Consider the following 19,087-nt stretch of genomic DNA (forward strand, 5'->3'; position numbering starts at 1 on the left):
CTTTGATTAAACTTACACCAGTCCAGTGAATACACTATTTCTGGTAACTTAGTACAACTGTGAGTAAATTTACACCAGTCCAGTGAATACACTATTTCTGGTAACTTAGTACAACTGTGATTAAACTTACACCAGTCCAGTGAATACACTATTTCTGGTAACTTAGTACAACTGTGAATAAACTTACACCAGTCCAGTGAATACACTATTTCTGGTAACTTAGTACAACTTTGATTAAACTTACACCAGTCCAGTGAATACACTATTTCTGGTAACTTAGTACAACTTTGATTAAACTTACACCAGTCCAGTGAATACACTATTTCTGGTAACTTAGTACAACTGTGAATAAACTTACACCAGTCCAGTGAATACACTATTTCTGGTAACTTAGTACAACTTTGATTAAACTTACACCAGTCCAGTGAATACACTATTTCTGGTAACTTAGTACAACTTTGATTAAACTTACACCAGTCCAGTGAATACACTATTTCTGGTAACTTGGTACAACTGTGAATAAACATACACCAGTCCAGTGAATACACTATTTCTGGTAACTTAGTACAACTTTGATTAAACTTACACCAGTCCAGTGAATACACTATTTCTGGTAACTTGGTACAACTGTGAATAAACTTACACCAGTCCAGTGAATACACTATTTCTTTCCTCAGTAGCGCTCAGAGTGTGTGCACACACCAACCGGTTTTTGCAGCTGACGACATCTTTAAAACTTATAGAAAATCATTTTTGTGCCATCAGCAATTGTTTCTCGTAAAAAAAACCATGAGGGTTGCCACTTGGTCACCCATGTCGCCACTTTGTGTGTGCATTCTCTGGTGAAAGTCATCACAAGGATAGCACCACACACTCATACACATGTATATACACATACATACATACGTACGTACATACATACATGCATGCATACACACACACACACACACACACGATATCCATAAATGGAAGTATTAAAGAATCGAAATAGAAGAAGCAGTTAGTGAAATTCGAGTCATTTTATTTAACTTGTTTGAAGTATACAGATAATATATATAATGTGAAAAATATCTTAAAAACTTCTGCTTTGCTACATAGGAAAAATATCTGAAAAGTATTTTTGCGTTATACTTTTTTTATCATCGGTATGATCGGTTCATTTTCTCTTCTAAAAAAAATTAATCACTGATTGAATATAAATAAGAATTTCTAATTCTCAACAACAAACAAAGGTATAACTGAACTGATTAAAATAGAAATACAAACTATGTAATAAAAAGAGGTACTGTTTTGTAACAACTGTTCTGCCATTGGATTATGGGGGAGAGATTCAACAAAATCACCACAAACAGGTGGTTATGGCCCAGCAAACATCTATAAAGGGAAAAGTTGGGTAACATATCTATTTACATGTAAAAGACAATTTGTTCACAAAAAGTATCATGATTTTTGTTGCACATTGTTGCTACTATCAGTTCATACTGGACTGAACTACTTATGATAAAGAACAATATTTAAACAGTGCTGTGCAATGAAAACTACTTTTAGAGTTTTACTCTGTTTACATAGGAGACCAGTTCTTAGATAACATTATAGAATGTCGTTTGACACAAGCTTATCTCAGTCTACTTTTGAGGAGTGAAATAAAACAAAATACTGGATGTGGAATACATGGCAGTGATCAGAAATGATTGTCACCCCCCCCCCCCCAATAAAAAAAAATAAAAAAAAATAAAAATCTTAAAACCAACCCCATTTGCATAATATACTCAATGATTTATGGTATAGAAGAGTAATAAATGTATTTTGGCTATTTCAGTCAGTCTGGTCAAAACTAGTAGTAGTCAGTCAGTCTGGTCAAATCTAGTAGTAGTCAGTCAGTCTGGTCAAAACTAGTAGTAGTCAGTCAGTCTGGTCAAAACTAGTAGTAGTCAGTCAGTCTGGTCAAAACTAGTAGTAGTCAGTCAGTCTGGTCAAAACTAGTAGTAGTCAGTCAGTCTGGTCAAAACTAGTAGTAGTCAGTCAGTCAGTCTGGTCAAAACTAGTAGTAGTCAGTCAGTCTGGTCAAAACTAGTAGTAGTCAGTCAGTCTGGTCAAAACTAGTAGTAGTCAGTCAGTCTGGTCAAAACTAGTAGTAGTCAGTCAGTCTGGTCAAAACTAGTAGTAGTCAGTCAGTCTGGTCAAAACTAGTAGTAGTCAGTCAGTCTGGTCAAAACTAGTAGTAGTCAGTCTGGTCAAAACTAGTAGTAGTCAGTCAGTCTGGTCAAAACTAGTAGTAGTCAGTCAGTCTGGTCAAAACTAGTAGTAGTCAGTCTGGTCAAACTTTGAGCATGATTATATACAGCATTGTTGGCACCATGTCAAACTTTGGAAAGGTCTTGTTCTGAATTATGCAAATATGTCACTACTGATAGACATGGCAGTTAAACTAACAGAATTTCTTCAGTTTTGTTCAAATTTCTTCCAAAATAACAATTATTTCAAATTGTGCAGCAGTTATTAAAAAGGTCAATAAAAGAAGAGTTTTGCATTATTGATGCCTGGACCTCTCTATTGCGTGGCCAGAATTCCCTATAAAAAAACCACCTCAGATTGACCACTGAACTCAGCTGGGACCTCTCCATCACGTGGCCAGAATTCACGATAAAAAAACCACCTCAGATTGACCACTGAACTCAGCTGGGACCTCTCTATCACGTGGCCAGAATTCCCTATAAAAAACCACCTCAGATTGACCACTGAACTCAGCTGGGACCTCTCTATCACGTGGCCAGAATTCACTATAAAAAAACCACCTCAGATTGACCACTGAACTCAGCTGGGACCTCTCTATCACGTGGCCAGAATTCACTATAAAAAAAACACTTCAGATTGACCACTGAACTCAGCTGGGACCTCTCTATCACGTGGCCAGAATTCCATATAAAAAACCACCTCAGATTGACCACTGAACTCAGCTGGGACCTCTCTATCACGTGGCCAGAATTCCATATAAAAAAACCACCTCAGATTGACCACTGAACTCAGCTGGGACCTCTCTATAGCGTGGCCAGAATTCCCTATAAAAACCACCTCAGATTGACCACTGAACTCAGCTGGGACCTCTCTATTGCGTGGCCAGAATTCCCTATAAAAACCACCTCAGATTGACCACTGAACTCAGCTGGGACCTCTCTATCACGTGGCCAGAATTCCATATAAAAAAACCACCTCAGATTGACCACTGAACTCAGCTGGCAAAACAATAATGATATACAAATTAAGTACTCTATATTAAATTTAGTTTGAGATAGCTGTAAGACACATTTACTCCACTACCTCTGATGGAGCATGAAGTAATGGGGAGTAGAGAATCATATCAAAATATCAGCTTGTTACTTTCAATTGCCATGATATCGGCAAAATGAAGACATCCTAGCAAAGAACTGGTCTCCCATTGTTTAAGAATAGCTTATCAAAATATTCAGCATAAAAATAAAAAGATATTGGACATGCATTCTTTTATTTACAAATTTTACTCCAAACATCATATGATTCTTATAAAAGTAAACATAAGTTATTTCTGCTGTCTAAGATTCATACCAGTACACGATTGGTGTTTGGTAGGTAGAAAAAAAACTTTGGAACCCTGGCTACATACATAAACACATCAACTATTGTCTTCTATACCCAGCCACTCAAAATGGCATACTTCTATTCCACCTTTTGAAAGTTCTCCTTTCAAATGCAAGCATCTTTGTTTACATTGCGCAATCAGTTATTTTTCATCATAAAGTAAAAAAAGCCTGCTAGTTACAAATTTAGGACAAAACAAAGCAAAGAAAAAAAAGATAAAAGAAGTTTAAGGTCTACAGTAACAAAACATATATTACTCTTATATATATTATTAGCATCTGTTGTGTGCATCATTACAACTCTACCGCTTGACTTGTCACTTACTCAATTATCACCTCATCAAATCTACAATATCACTTCTTTTTCCAAATGTTAGGTTTTTCAGGGGAAATCAAAGTTCAAGTGCATGTAAGTAGAGTGAGTTTATACATTTGTCAGTAACACAACATCCTTCCCTCCACGGCCCCCCCTTTCCTTCTTATAGTACCATATGTGCTGTGGTCCCACTGTGTGACAATTGATGAGTGGTCCAACCTACTTACAAATAGGAGTGCAATGAGTTTCAAAATCTTCACTTCTCACATTCATTGACAAAATGTGACATGTTGTTTGAAATCTATATTTTGAAGATATGTATTAATGTGATTTTATACCAGAACACAGGCCTTTTTAATGAAGGCAAATAAAAAACTAAGATATTATTTATCTGGCAGTAGTAATGGGTTATTTTCTCAAACTTTCTGAAATTGCTATGTACTTGTCAGTCATGTTCTTCTTTAGATATATATTGCAGTTGATCGAGTAGGCGCTTGGTGCAGGTGTTGGCCATTTGGAGGACTTGAAATGCCTTCAGACCAATCGGAATGAGGTGATGAACTTGACCACTGATCAGGAGAATCTGGTGATGGGGTTAGGTAGTTTTCAGGCAGTGACAGGTTATTCATATGATTTGGGGTGTTATCTAAGCTTGAAGGATTAACATGGCTATGCTGCGAGGGCGGAGTTGGATACTTTTCAGCTGCCGTTGCAACATGTGTGACTGAGCCTTGAGGTAGCTGGGTCTGGGAATGACGGGAGTTATTCTGGCCAGCTGTGGAATGTGGTTGGCCATCTTGTGGACCAATGACGTGAATTGGAATAGCACCATTTGAGATTTGCGGGACAGGGTCATTTGCAGAGCTGTGAGTGTGAGCGATAGAGTAATGCGGTGGCGGGTGACACTGTTGTCCATCATGGCTTGAAGTACAGTGAATGAACGTTGATTGAGTTGGTTGCCTACCATTGGCTAATGCCTGAAATGCAGCCATTTGTGATGGTGAAGTGACAAACGTGGTTGACTGGGGTGGGGCAGTTGTGACAGGAGGATTTAGGACAGCATGGCCATTCAAGGCAAGGTTAGGCTGTGAACTGTGATGAGGACCTAACATCTGTCTGCTTTGACTTGAAGACACTTGAAGACCTTTGTTACGTTGCACAGAAGTAATCCAATCAGTAGGTACAGTCACTGGTGCAGTCACACCTAAATCAAGTCGGAGTCCACTACTGTTAAGTACAATGCCATTGTTGGCCTGACATGAGCTGCTAGGAGGAGGATGAGAAAGCCTTGGAGCTGGTGCAATACTACTATCATCATAATACTGTGCTGATGTAGCACCCAGGTGTTGCCCATTACCAATGGATGCCATAGTGTCCATAGCTGGGATGTTTGGATGTGATAATGCAATGGTGTTACTTGGATACATCCCAGTCATCATTGATGGAGAGGGCTCATGATAATTTGGTGGAGATTCTAACGAATTAACTGGAGACAAAGCTGCTGAGGTCTCAGTTGAATCTCGTTTCTTTTTCATTGGTTTCTTGGGAGGCAAGTGGTGGTGGTGATCTTTGGCTCCCATTGCATGTCCCTTTGGACTAAGTTCATGTATACCATTGGGCATATGTGGGCTGCTTCCCTGCTGGTGCCCGTTTTTAGATTTTGAAGCTTTCTTTTTATATTTTCCATTGCCACTTATATTTGGCAAGTAATTTCCTGGTGCACAGAGTTGGCCAGGACTTGTCATAGGTCCATTTGCCATGGAGACTGCCATCGATGGGCTTTGTACAATGTTATACTCTTCAAGCAGCTTGACAATATCCGAGTGCATTCTGTCTTGGGCCATGTCTCGCGGTGAACGATCCATGTGGTCAGTAATTTCCCGATTGGCGAAATGATCCAGCAAAATTTTACCTGCCTCATAGCTGCCTTCCCTTGCTGCCAAGAAGAGGGGTGTTTCCTCCTGTAAGGAAGCATAAAGATATATATGAAGAAAAAAACATGACATGTCTCAACTTGACCTCAACTGACAATTGTTAGTCATGCAAAATTATTGTTCATCATCTTTAACCCTTATGATGCCATAGACTTTCCATGCAAATTAGAAAGAGAAATTAAAATTAACCAATTTTTCATTTTAAATTTGTGGCCACTGCTATATGTGTAGACATGCTGGAAAGCATCACTATTTACCTTTTCATCCTGAATGTCCTTGTTTGCACCCTGGTTCAGTAATGTGGTTGTGGCTTCCAAGTTATTAACAGCTGATGCCCAGTGTAATGCTGATTTACCTGAATGCATAAAATAGATAATTTGCAACTCACTGAGTAATCATGCCAACATTTATCAGTATCTCTCTCTCTATCTCTCTATATCTCTATCTCTATCTCTCTCTCTCTCTCTCTCTCTCTCTCTCTCTCTCTATCTCTCTCTCTCTCTCTCTCTCTCTCTCTCTCTCTCTCTCTCTCTCTCTCTCTCTCTCTCTCTCTCTCTCTCATTTTCATTTGCTTTACTTCACCATTTCTGACATACTTGTCGTTCACTATTTGTACACATGATGTAATGTGTACACATTTCACTACTAGTACACATGATGTAATGTGATTTTCAAGGACTTTAGGTGACCTTGTATGTTGCCATGTCAACTGACTGGATAACAGTGTGTAGAGCTGTGTAGTCTGGTAATAAAACAAACTGTGTAAGCTTACCAGCACTGTCAACAGCATTGATATCTGCCCCTGCATTTATCAACTCTTCAACCATACATTCTACAGCTAAACGGGCAGCTAGAATCATTGGTGTGGTACCATCAACTGTCTTGGCATCAAGATTTGTAGCACGATTACGTAGCAGTATCTGCAGAAGAAAATCACATCATAAAGTGAAGTCTCTACTGACATTAGTTTAAAGTCAGTCTCTAAATGAAATATTAATATTCAGTCTCTAGATGAAATATTTTACAGTCACACAGTCTAGATGAAATAATGAAATAGTTTAAAGTCACATAGTCTCTAGATGAAATAATGAAATAGTTTAAAGTCACATAGTCTTTAGATGAAATAATGAAATAGTTTAAAGTCACACAGTCTCTAGATGAAATAATGAAATAGTTTAAAGTCACACAGTCTCTAGATGAAATAATGAAATAGTTTACAGTCACAGTCTCTAGATGAAATAATGAAATAGTTTAAAGTCACATAGTCTCTAGATGAAATAATGAAATAGTTTAAAGTCACACAGTCTCTAGATGAAATAATGAAATAGTTTAAAGTCACATAGTCTTTAGATGAAATAATGAAATAGTTTAAAGTCACACAGTCTCTAGATGAAATAATGAAATAGTTTAAAGTCACATAGTCTTTAGATGAAATAATGAAATAGTTTAAAGTCACATAGTCTCTAGATGAAATAATGAAATAGTTTAAAGTCACATAGTCTCTAGATGAAATAATGAAATAGTTTAAAGTCACATAGTCTCTAGATGAAATAATGAAATAGTTTAAAGTCACATAGTCTTTAGATGAAATAATGAAATAGTTTAAAGTCACATAGTCTCTAGATGAAATAATGAAATAGTTTAAAGTCACAGTCTCTAGATGAAATAATGAAATAGTTTAAAGTCACATAGTCTTTAGATGAAATAATGAAATAGTTTAAAGTCACATAGTCTCTAGATGAAATAATGAAATAGTTTAAAGTCACAGTCTCTAGATGAAATAATGAAATAGTTTAAAGTCACACAGTCTCTAGATGAAATAATGAAATAGTTTAAAGTCACAGTCTCTAGATGAAATAATGAAATAGTTTAAAGTCACATAGTCTTTAGATGAAATAATGAAATAGTTTAAAGTCACATAGTCTCTAGATGAAATAATGAAATAGTTTAAAGTCACACAGTCTCTAGATGAAATAATGAAATAGTTTAAAGTCACAGTCTCTAGATGAAATAATGAAATAGTTTAAAGTCACATAGTCTTTAGATGAAATAATGAAATAGTTTAAAGTCACATAGTCTTTAGATGAAATAATGAAATAGTTTAAAGTCACATAGTCTTTAGATGAAATAATGAAATAGTTTAAAGTCACATAGTCTTTAGATGAAATAATGAAATATTTTAAAGTCACATAGTCTTTAGATGAAATAATGAAATAGTTTAAAGTCACATAGCCTCTAGATGAAATAATGAAATAGTTTAAAGTCACACAGTCTCTAGATGAAATAATGAAATAGTTTAAAGTCACATAGTCTCTAGATGAAATAATGAAATAGTTTAAAGTCACATAGTCTCTAGATGAAATAATGAAATAGTTTAAAGTCACATAGTCTCTAGATGAAATAATGAAATAGTTTAAAGTCACATAGTCTCTAGATGAAATAATGAAATAGTTTAAAGTCACATAGTCTCTAGATGAAATAATGAAATAGTTTAAAGTCACATAGTCTTTAGATGAAATAATGAAATATTTTACAGTCACATAGTCTTTAGATGAAATAATGAAATAGTTTAAAGTCACACAGTCTTTAGATGAAATAATGAAATAGTTTAAAGTCACATAGTCTTTAGATGAAATAATGAAATAGTTTAAAGTCACATAGTCTCTAGATGAAATAATGAAATAGTTTAAAGTCACATAGTCTTTAGATGAAATAATGAAATAGTTTAAAGTCACATAGTCTCTAGATGAAATAATGAAATAGTTTAAAGTCACATAGTCTCTAGATGAAATAATGAAATAGTTTAAAGTCACATAGTCTCTAGATGAAATAATGAAATAGTTTAAAGTCACATAGTCTTTAGATGAAATAATGAAATAGTTTAAAGTCACATAGTCTCTAGATGAAATAATGAAATAGTTTAAAGTCACATAGTCTCTAGATGAAATAATGAAATAGTTTAAAGTCACATAGTCTTTAGATGAAATAATGAAATAGTTTAAAGTCACAGTCTCTAGATGAAATAATGAAATAGTTTAAAGTCACATAGTCTCTAGATGAAATAATGAAATAGTTTAAAGTCACACAGTCTCTAGATGAAATAATGAAATAGTTTAAAGTCACACAGTCTCTAGATGAAATAATGAAATAGTTTAAAGTCACATAGTCTCTAGATGAAATAATGAAATAGTTTAAAGTCACATAGTCTTTAGATGAAATAATGAAATAGTTTAAAGTCACACAGTCTCTAGATGAAATAATGAAATAGTTTAAAGTCACATAGTCTTTAGATGAAATAATGAAATAGTTTAAAGTCACATAGTCTCTAGATGAAATAATGAAATAGTTTAAAGTCACATAGTCTCTAGATGAAATAATGAAATAGTTTAAAGTCACATAGTCTTTAGATGAAATAATGAAATAGTTTAAAGTCACATAGTCTTTAGATGAAATAATGAAATAGTTTAAAGTCACACAGTCTCTAGATGAAATAATGAAATAGTTTAAAGTCACATAGTCTCTAGATGAAATAATGAAATAGTTTAAAGTCACATAGTCTCTAGATGAAATAATGAAATAGTTTAAAGTCACATAGTCTCTAGATGAAATAATGAAATAGTTTAAAGTCACATAGTCTAGATGAAATAATGAAATAGTTTAAAGTCACATAGTCTTTAGATGAAATAATGAAATAGTTTAAAGTCACATAGTCTAGATGAAATAATGAAATAGTTTAAAAGTCACATAGTCTAGATGAAATAATGAAATAGTTTAAAGTCACATAGTCTTTAGATGAAATAATGAAATAGTTTAAAGTCACACAGTCTCTAGATGAAATAATGAAATAGTTTAAAGTCACACAGTCTCTAGATGAAATAATGAAATAGTTTAAAGTCACATAGTCTTTAGATGAAATAATGAAATAGTTTAAAGTCACATAGTCTCTAGATGAAATAATGAAATAGTTTAAAGTCACATAGTCTCTAGATGAAATAATGAAATAGTTTAAAGTCACATAGTCTTTAGATGAAATAATGAAATAGTTTAAAGTCACATAGTCTTTAGATGAAATAATGAAATAGTTTAAAGTCACACAGTCTCTAGATGAAATAATGAAATAGTTTAAAGTCACATAGTCTCTAGATGAAATAATGAAATAGTTTAAAGTCACATAGTCTCTAGATGAAATAATGAAATAGTTTAAAGTCACATAGTCTCTAGATGAAATAATGAAATAGTTTAAAGTCACATAGTCTTTAGATGAAATAATGAAATAGTTTAAAGTCACATAGTCTCTAGATGAAATAATGAAATAGTTTAAAGTCACATAGTCTCTAGATGAAATAATGAAATAGTTTAAAGTCACATAGTCTCTAGATGAAATAATGAAATAGTTTAAAGTCACATAGTCTTTAGATGAAATAATGAAATAGTTTAAAGTCACATAGTCTAGATGAAATAATGAAATAGTTTAAAGTCACATAGTCTTTAGATGAAATAATGAAATAGTTTAAAGTCACATAGTCTAGATGAAATAATGAAATAGTTTAAAGTCACACAGTCTCTAGATGAAATAATGAAATAGTTTAAAGTCACATAGTCTCTAGATGAAATAATGAAATAGTTTAAAGTCACATAGTCTCTAGATGAAATAATGAAATAGTTTAAAGTCACATAGTCTTTAGATGAAATAATGAAATAGTTTAAAGTCACATAGTCTCTAGATGAAATAATGAAATAGTTTAAAGTCACAGTCTCTAGATGAAATAATGAAATAGTTTAAAGTCACATAGTCTCTAGATGAAATAATGAAATAGTTTAAAGTCACATAGTCTTTAGATGAAATAATGAAATAGTTTAAAGTCACATAGTCTAGATGAAATAATGAAATAGTTTAAAGTCACATAGTCTTTAGATGAAATAATGAAATAGTTTAAAGTCACATAGTCTAGATGAAATAATGAAATAGTTTAAAAGTCACATAGTCTTTAGATGAAATAATGAAATAGTTTAAAGTCACATAGTCTCTAGATGAAATAATGAAATAGTTTACAGTCACATAGTCTCTAGAAGAGTTTAAAATCACAACTTACCTGGAACACTCCCTGTGCATCGGCTGCCACGGCAGCATGTAGAGGTGTTCGTCCAGTGAAATCTTGAGCATTGGCATCAGCACCAGCATCTAATAAAGTTTTTGCAGCATCTGCACGAGCGTATCTGGCTGCCAAATGCAGGGAAGTTTCGCCTACAATTTATAAAACCAGAAAATTGACAATTGTCTAAGACTGAGATAAGACAATCTATGGCTAGATGTAGTTTCCCTTATTTGACACAGTGCTTGGTGACAGGAAGGTATTACATATATCACTTTCTCCATTATTTGGTGGAACAGGGACAAAACACCGTTTTATGAATGTATGCATGCATACCAAAAGGAAAACAGTTCTTTTGAGAAAACATACTGTGTCTAACTATTTCACTCAGAGCAGGTAACAAGTAATCAATTGTTCATTATATTTTCCAAGTACATGATCAAGGTGACCATATTGGTCAAATGTATGGTTACCATGGTTACATAACATACCTGTTCTTTCTGTTGTAGCTGATGGACAAGCTCCCTGGGTGAGAAGATCAGTAATAATGGCCGCTGAGCCATCTTCCATTTCAGTCTCATCATAGCCAGCACGACATGATACCAACATAAGTGGGGTGAATCCACCTGACAACACACGATATGATATCAACATTAGTGGAGTGAACCCAACTGACATCACACGACATGATATCAACATTAGTGGAGTGAATCCATCTGACAACACACGACATGATATCAACATTAGTGGAGTGAATCCAACTGACATCACACGACATGATATCAACATTAGTGGAGTGAATCCACCTGACAACACATGGCATGATATCAACATTAGTGGAGTGAATCCACCTGACAACACATGGCATGATATCAACATTAGTGGAGTGAATCCACCTGACATCACATGGCATGATATCAACATTAGTGGAGTGAATCCACCTGACAACACATGGCATGATATCAACATTAGTGGAGTGAATCCACCTGACAACACATGGCATGATATCAACATTAGTGGAGTGAATCCACCTGACAACACATGGCATGATATCAACATTAGTGGAGTGAATCCACCTGACATCACATGGCATGATATCAACATTAGTGGAGTGAATCCACCTGACAACACACGTTAGACAAGGAGTTACACAAGGTAATCAATAAATGACATTAAGGTATACTTGAATACATTCAATATAGTAACTGTATAATACTGACACATGGTCACATGTACATGTACTACTTGTTTGATATTATGATGTACTTTGATTTTTTGGGAATATAATTATATGTAAATTGATGCTAATGTATGCTAATGAGCCGATATCCTATCAACAAATCCTGGGGAGAACACTGTGACATATTACATACTTGTTGTACACAAAACAATCTGACTTTTTATATCAGGAAAATATAACCCAAGACTTTTTTCTGCATTTAGTCCACCTGAACTAATCACTGCCATTGGTTGATCAAGCAGCACCTCGATAAATGACTCAACTTCAAAAATTTTTAAATAAATCCTACTGTACTTGCATTTATCCAACCTATTGTGATGACATCATATTCGTGATTTTATCACAATCTCTTTGTCTTTGATAAATTCAAAATTTACAATATTAGGGTCGTCAAACAAGCATACCTGGACCACGGACATCCACCTCAATCTGGTCATTGTCCTCATCTTCACCTTGCGGAGGGGTTAATGCCAATGATGGTGGTATGGGTACATCTGCTGCATCATAGTGGGACTTGGACCACAAACGATTGTCAGGTTCATCATCAACTGGGACACTATGATCTTTGTCACTGCTAGAACTTGTACTTGGACTTGGCTGTTCTGTCTGTAAGACATCAAATATCAATAAATAATAAATTATCAATACATATTACAAAGGAAATATCTGTATGTCATGTTTTTCTTATGGTTGGCAAGTGGACTGAAATGCCATGACATTTCTGAGCCTTCCAATCCAAATTAATTTTGTTGAATTATTGGGAAACAGTACATCTTACTGACAATTTACTTGATCTCTACCACTGTACATCTTACTTACAATTTACTTGATCTCTACCACCGTACATCTTACTGACAATTTACTTGATCTCTACCACTGTACATCTTACTCACAATTTACTTGATCTCTACCACTGTACATCTTACTCACAATTTACTTGATCTCTACCACTGTACATCTTACTCACAATTTACTTGATCTCTACCACTGTACATCTTACTCACAATTTACTTGATCTCTACCACTGTACATCTTACTCACAATTTACTTGATCTCTACCACTGTACATCTTACTTACAATTTACTTGATCTCTACCACTGTACATCTTACTCACAATTTACTTGATCTCTACCACTGTACATCTTACTCACAATTTACTTGATCTCTACCACTGTACATCTTACTCACAATTTACTTGATCTCTACCACTGTACATCTTACTCACAATTTACTTGATCTCTACCACTGTACATCTTACTCACAATTTACTTGATCTCTACCACTGTACATCTTACTCACAATTTACTTGATCCCCACCACTGCTGTAACAATTACTATTCTACTTTCCCTTTGTAATTGTGAGACACATAACACAAATGCTGCTAATTTGTCTGCTCATTCTAAATATAATGCCAATGGCATTGTACACAACTGATACTGAAATCCAAGCTGTTATTTTACAAAGAAGGTATGCCTTTTAGGATGTTTTTAGTATGTAGATCTGCCAAGTAGTTTCAAAGTTTGAATTTTTTTTACCAAAAGTCAGAAATAATACGCATATCAATGATTGTATAATTATTTCAGAGTTTTTGACTTTCAGTGACATGCACACATACACACACACAGACACAGATAGACAGACAGACAGACAGCCAGCCAGCCAGACAGACAGACAGACAGACAGACAGACAGACAGACAGACACACACACACACACACACACTTCTTAATGGCTAATACACTACTGAATCTCAGTTCAGTTGTGCTAAAGCATAGAAAAAAATCCATAATGGAAATGGAAGTAGATATTACCTTAATTCTCTTCTTCAATGGTTCTGGTGATAAATCTGTATTCCATGCCATGGAGTTGCGTACATTTGCATCATTATCATTAGCATCAGCTCCTCCATAAGCTCCATTCAAAACACGTGGCAGATTTCTCAAGCTTACAGCATCTTCTCCAACGGGATCTTTCCTACGTTGTCTCCTACGACTAGTGTCTTTCTTTGGAGACATAAATTTGTCAAAGTTTTCTGGAAACCAAAGCTGTCCATGTGCTTTCCTTTTCCTAGCAGCTGAGACTAGTACGCCTAGAACCACAACAACCAAAACAATGGCAACACCAGCAACCATTACCCAGACAAGTTTATATGATTCCGGTTTTCGTAGTAGTCCATCACTTTCACCTACAATAAACAGTTAACACAACAATAAGGACATGTCAAAACTAACACCAGCGTTTCCACTTGCATCAAATCTTGCGTATTTTACACATTTTTAAATAAAGACTTTCATAAAATGTTCAATATTTGTTTGCACAATCAGACGATGGTCATAACATTGACTAACATCATAGACAGACATACTAAGTCTACATATTTACCGCTACGAAAACCAAACTTGACTTGATCAGTATTCAACATATGGGTATGCGTTTGTTTTGAAATATATTACTCATGTGTACTCACACCCATTCAGGGGGGCCTCATATGAGTACGTGGTGATGTTATAGTTGCATATGCATAAAATAGTATGTGAATATATTAGCTTTTAGATTGACCGTTTTTGGAAACAGAACAAGATTAATTAATCAATGACAAAACAGCCTTAACCAACATTTCAAAAAAATACAACCAATGGCATTGTAGCACAACTGTACAGTTTTTAAAGATGTTTATCCATATGCTAGTCCATGCAAATAATAGGTGTTCATTTGCTGAATGACTATCCAGTTGCCTATCCAACCATGTTGCTACCTTTGCGATATCATTTGGCTGTTGCTATGTACGTGGTCATGTTGCTAGATATATTTGCATACATTTTTTAATGTTTCTGTTCACCTGTGTATGAATTCCTGATATTATCTTTGCAATATATGTAATCATTTGGCTGTTGCTATGGGTGTGGTCTTGTTGCTAGGCAAATTTACACACATTTTTGAACATTTATTCAATTGTCTATTAATCCTCGCTATCTTCACAATTTTTGTGATCATTTGACTGTTGCTATGGGCGTGGTCTTGTTGCTACTCACATTTGCATACATTTTTTGAAAGTTTATTCAATTATCTATTAATACCTAAACTACACCACCATTTGGCTGTTGCTATGGGCGTAGTCATGGTTGCTAGGGTATTTGCATACATTTATTGAATGTTTGCTCACTTGCCTACCAGATGATGTTCTTATTTGACTAACATATACTGCCATTTGGTTGTTGCTAAGGGCGTGGTCATGGTTGCTAGGGCCAATTTTGCCAAAATGTTTTGAAGAAATCTGCAGAATAACACTTTCAGAAACATCTCACCAAGTTTCAGACTCATTGACCAAGTACTTTTTGAGATATATGTTTTTGACCAAGAATGAACATTTTCACACCTAATTTGAGTATCACTCATGGAATCATTATATGCTTAATATTTCGTCGTCCATACATCCTTAGATGCATTTCCATTAAATTTCAGCCCAATCTGTTCAGTGGTTTTAGAATTATAGATTTTTGACCAAAAAGACACATTTTTAGCCCTAATTTGCATATCACTGATGGAACCATCATGTCATGAACAAATCTTAGTAAAAACAACCTGAAGATTGTTTCACCCAAATTCCAGCCCGATCTGCCCAGTAGTTTTTGAGTTTAAGTTTTTTGACCAAATATCACATTTTTTGACCCAAATCCCAAACCGTGGTAAGATCATTTTGATTTGATGCCGGGCGATCCCTATAGCACTACTGAACCTCAGTTCAGTTGTGCTAAAAACAGGTGGGAAAATCAATGACATCTGAACATGACTTGAGATCACCCAGCAGAATGGTGTGGGCATGGGCGCCAGTTCAGATGTAGAGGAGGTAAGGCGGTCAGGATAAAAACGTAAACATGTACTACAAAGGTCAATTCAGGCAAAATAACAAAGGTAAAATAGCAATGAACGATTAGCCAACATCTACATCAGATTTTAATCAGGCTGCACTAGACTATAAATTGACTGGTCTGAATACCAATGTAGCACCAAATCATCTCTACCCTCTACACAGAGATCTTGAGATTTGACGCAGGTTAACACTAGACTATAAATTGACAGAAATATTGACTTACTGTCAACACCGTGTACAGGATAACCATTAATATCAAGAGACTGTTTAGATGACTTTGCTGCCAAGAAAGACGCTGCATCACCAGCACCAGCAAAACACTGCTGATCACTTTCATAACACTTCTTGTTGTCTAGCTTTAAGAAGACTTTAGACCTAAAACCAGGAGTGAAAGCAAGGTTACTATTGTGTATATTTAATAGTATGATAATTTGTTACTTTTTTCTACCACAACCTTAAATCATCATTAACTGTGATCATAAACAGCGCCCTCTATCATGAGTGAACAAGACCGAGTTTGCAGTCGAAAGCTGTTTGCTTATCAAAAGTATGTTGTGCGTATTGGTTAGTATTCCTAATAAATTGTCGTTCCATTTGTTGATATGTGTAATGTTTGTTCATTCCAGTATAGTTGTTAAGAACTCAACTTTAACACAGGTATCCATTAAATAGACCATATAAAGAATGTTACATTCAGAGAACACTTACACATGTATAATCACAAGTGGTAAATTATACATTTCATGAATTAATCAAGGTTACATCTCTTACCCTGATAGACCCTCTCTTTTCACTCGGTCTGCAAACCATCCAGCATAAAGCTGTGAATACAATGAGTTATCAGCCTCACGCCTCTGACGTTCAAAGGCACCGTCAAAGGTAGCACCTTCACTCCATGGTAGAATCATATCTGTACCATTTTCATCTTGGACAAAGACTACCACAGTGCGCAAGATATGGCCCACTTCACGAAGAAACTGATTTGACTCATTACGAATTATCTCAGGTGGCACTAGTACAATTATGATTAGAATTCCTTGGGCATATCTAGGTGGTGTTTTATCACAGTCGAATCCATCATAACCACACTCCGCTGTATTACAGCCATAATCACAGTTATCATTACCATAATTGATGGTACAGTAATGAGCATACAGAGGACTGTGGAACAAAAATACAACAAAGTTTGTTAATACCAGTAATTCTATTTCACATATATATATTTAGAGGTCAAGTGTGCCTATATTCCATTTTCTGACTATCAATTCTCTGCATATTGCAAAAAAAAAATGTAAATGGCCACGTTACTTTATCAAACTCAGTTATTTGTATTATAATACAAGAGACTTTCATATAATGTCATCAATTAGATGAACAAACATGTCCTTCTTATAAGTAAGCTTTACTCTGACAGGATACACTTACTTGCAATCATTGACTGGCATCTCACAGTCAAAGCCATCAAACATACAGTGTGTGTTGTTACATTCCTCATCACAGATACCATTCTGGAATACTTCCCAGCACTTAACAGATGGAGCTGTACAGTTTTGCCATGGTAGTAGTCCTAGAGAACAGTCCTTTCCATCCCATTCACACTCGTATGTATTACACTCCTCCTGTATAGATTATATCACAAAGTGAAAACATTTAAAATGTCTAAGAATTGTAAATTCTGAATATTAAATTATTTTTGTGAAAAGTACACACATATACTAGTGATCACCAAAGCATACCTGGTATGTCTTAGTGCAGAAGTATACAAATGACAATGTATATGTTTAAACAGAGGAAATCAAATAGTTAATTAGCAACATGTACCATCTCCAAACTTCATTCTCAATATATCATTTTGATACTTACATCACATGTACCATCCCCAAACTTCATTCTACATTCTGCAATAGGACATTTACGTTCTGTTGTTATCTCTGTTGGTACTACTGGAGGTGGGCTAACAGGCCTTCCCAGTCCACCAGGAAAGTCAGGATCCTCTACATCACAGCGGATACCATTGAACTTAGGAGGACATTCACATAGGTAATATCCATACTCATCCTTACATATGCCACCATTTTCACATGGAGATGAGGAACATTCATCCCATGTATCTGACTGGCATTTTTCTCCTGTTATGCCAGGTAAACAATGACATATATGACTATCAAGGGTGGGTTCACATGTACCTCCATTCTGACATGGATTGGGTTCACAGTTGCTTTCTAATAGATGACATTCCAATCCAGTATATCCCTAGTAAAATATAAAATAAGTTACTACATATAACATGAAGCAGATACTTCATAATCAATTACAATACATGCAACTACTGTAAACCTGCACATTTTGGCTAAACATTTATTTTTGCTTATTTTGCTGGTAAAAAAAAACACACAAATAAGCAGTGACTAAAAATGCTTTCTTGTACATGAACACAATGTATCAATCTGGTAATTAGTAAAAGTAGTGCCAATGGCATTGTAGCACAACTGTACAGTTTTTTTTAAAAACGTTAATACCCACATGCTGATCCGTACTACGCATAGGTGTTCATTTGCTGAACGACTATCCAGTTGCCTATCCAACTCTGTTGTTACCTTTGAAATATATGCGATCATTTGACTGTTGCTATGGGCATGGTCATGGTTGCTAGGGACATTTGCATACATTTTTTTGGGAATCCCTGTTATCTGAGAAATACACCACCCTTTAGCTGTTGCTATGGATGTGGCAATGGTTGTTAGGGATATGTGCATACATTTTTTGAATGTTTACTGACTTGCCTACCAGATGATGTTCTTATTTAACCAAAATATACTGCCACTTAGTTGTTGCTCAGGACAGGGTCATGGTTGCTAGGGCCAATTGTGTCAAAATGTTTGAAACAGTATCTGCAGGATAACAGTTAACACTCCTAGAAACATCTCACTAAATTTCAGTCTCATTGGCGAAGAACTTTTGAGGTATAAATTTTTGACCAAAATCTATATTTTACACCTAATTTACATATCCTGGATG

The 19,087-nt window shown here is 35.0% G+C and overlaps 1 protein-coding gene across 1 annotated transcript in view; it reads right to left on the reverse strand.

Moving 5' to 3' along the window:
• Nucleotides 1-1,016: 1,016 nt before the first annotated feature.
• The window catches only part of LOC144441505 (uncharacterized), a 78,738-nt gene continuing 60,667 nt past the window's right edge, over nt 1,017-19,087 (reverse strand). The window contains exons 18-28 of the mRNA XM_078131090.1: nt 17,933-18,322; nt 17,495-17,688; nt 16,841-17,230; nt 16,293-16,444; nt 14,010-14,383; nt 12,602-12,803; nt 11,449-11,583; nt 10,958-11,109; nt 6,637-6,784; nt 6,122-6,219; nt 1,017-5,891 (exon numbers count right to left, since the gene is read on the reverse strand). Coding sequence (XP_077987216.1) covers nt 4,392-5,891; nt 6,122-6,219; nt 6,637-6,784; nt 10,958-11,109; nt 11,449-11,583; nt 12,602-12,803; nt 14,010-14,383; nt 16,293-16,444; nt 16,841-17,230; nt 17,495-17,688; nt 17,933-18,322 — 3,735 coding nt within the window. The 3' untranslated portion in view covers nt 1,017-4,391. The remainder of the gene's footprint in view (nt 5,892-6,121; nt 6,220-6,636; nt 6,785-10,957; nt 11,110-11,448; nt 11,584-12,601; nt 12,804-14,009; nt 14,384-16,292; nt 16,445-16,840; nt 17,231-17,494; nt 17,689-17,932; nt 18,323-19,087) is intronic.

Source organism: Glandiceps talaboti, chromosome 10 (genome assembly GCF_964340395.1).
Source record: "Glandiceps talaboti chromosome 10, keGlaTala1.1, whole genome shotgun sequence".
Lineage (NCBI taxonomy): Eukaryota > Metazoa > Hemichordata > Enteropneusta > Spengelidae > Glandiceps > Glandiceps talaboti.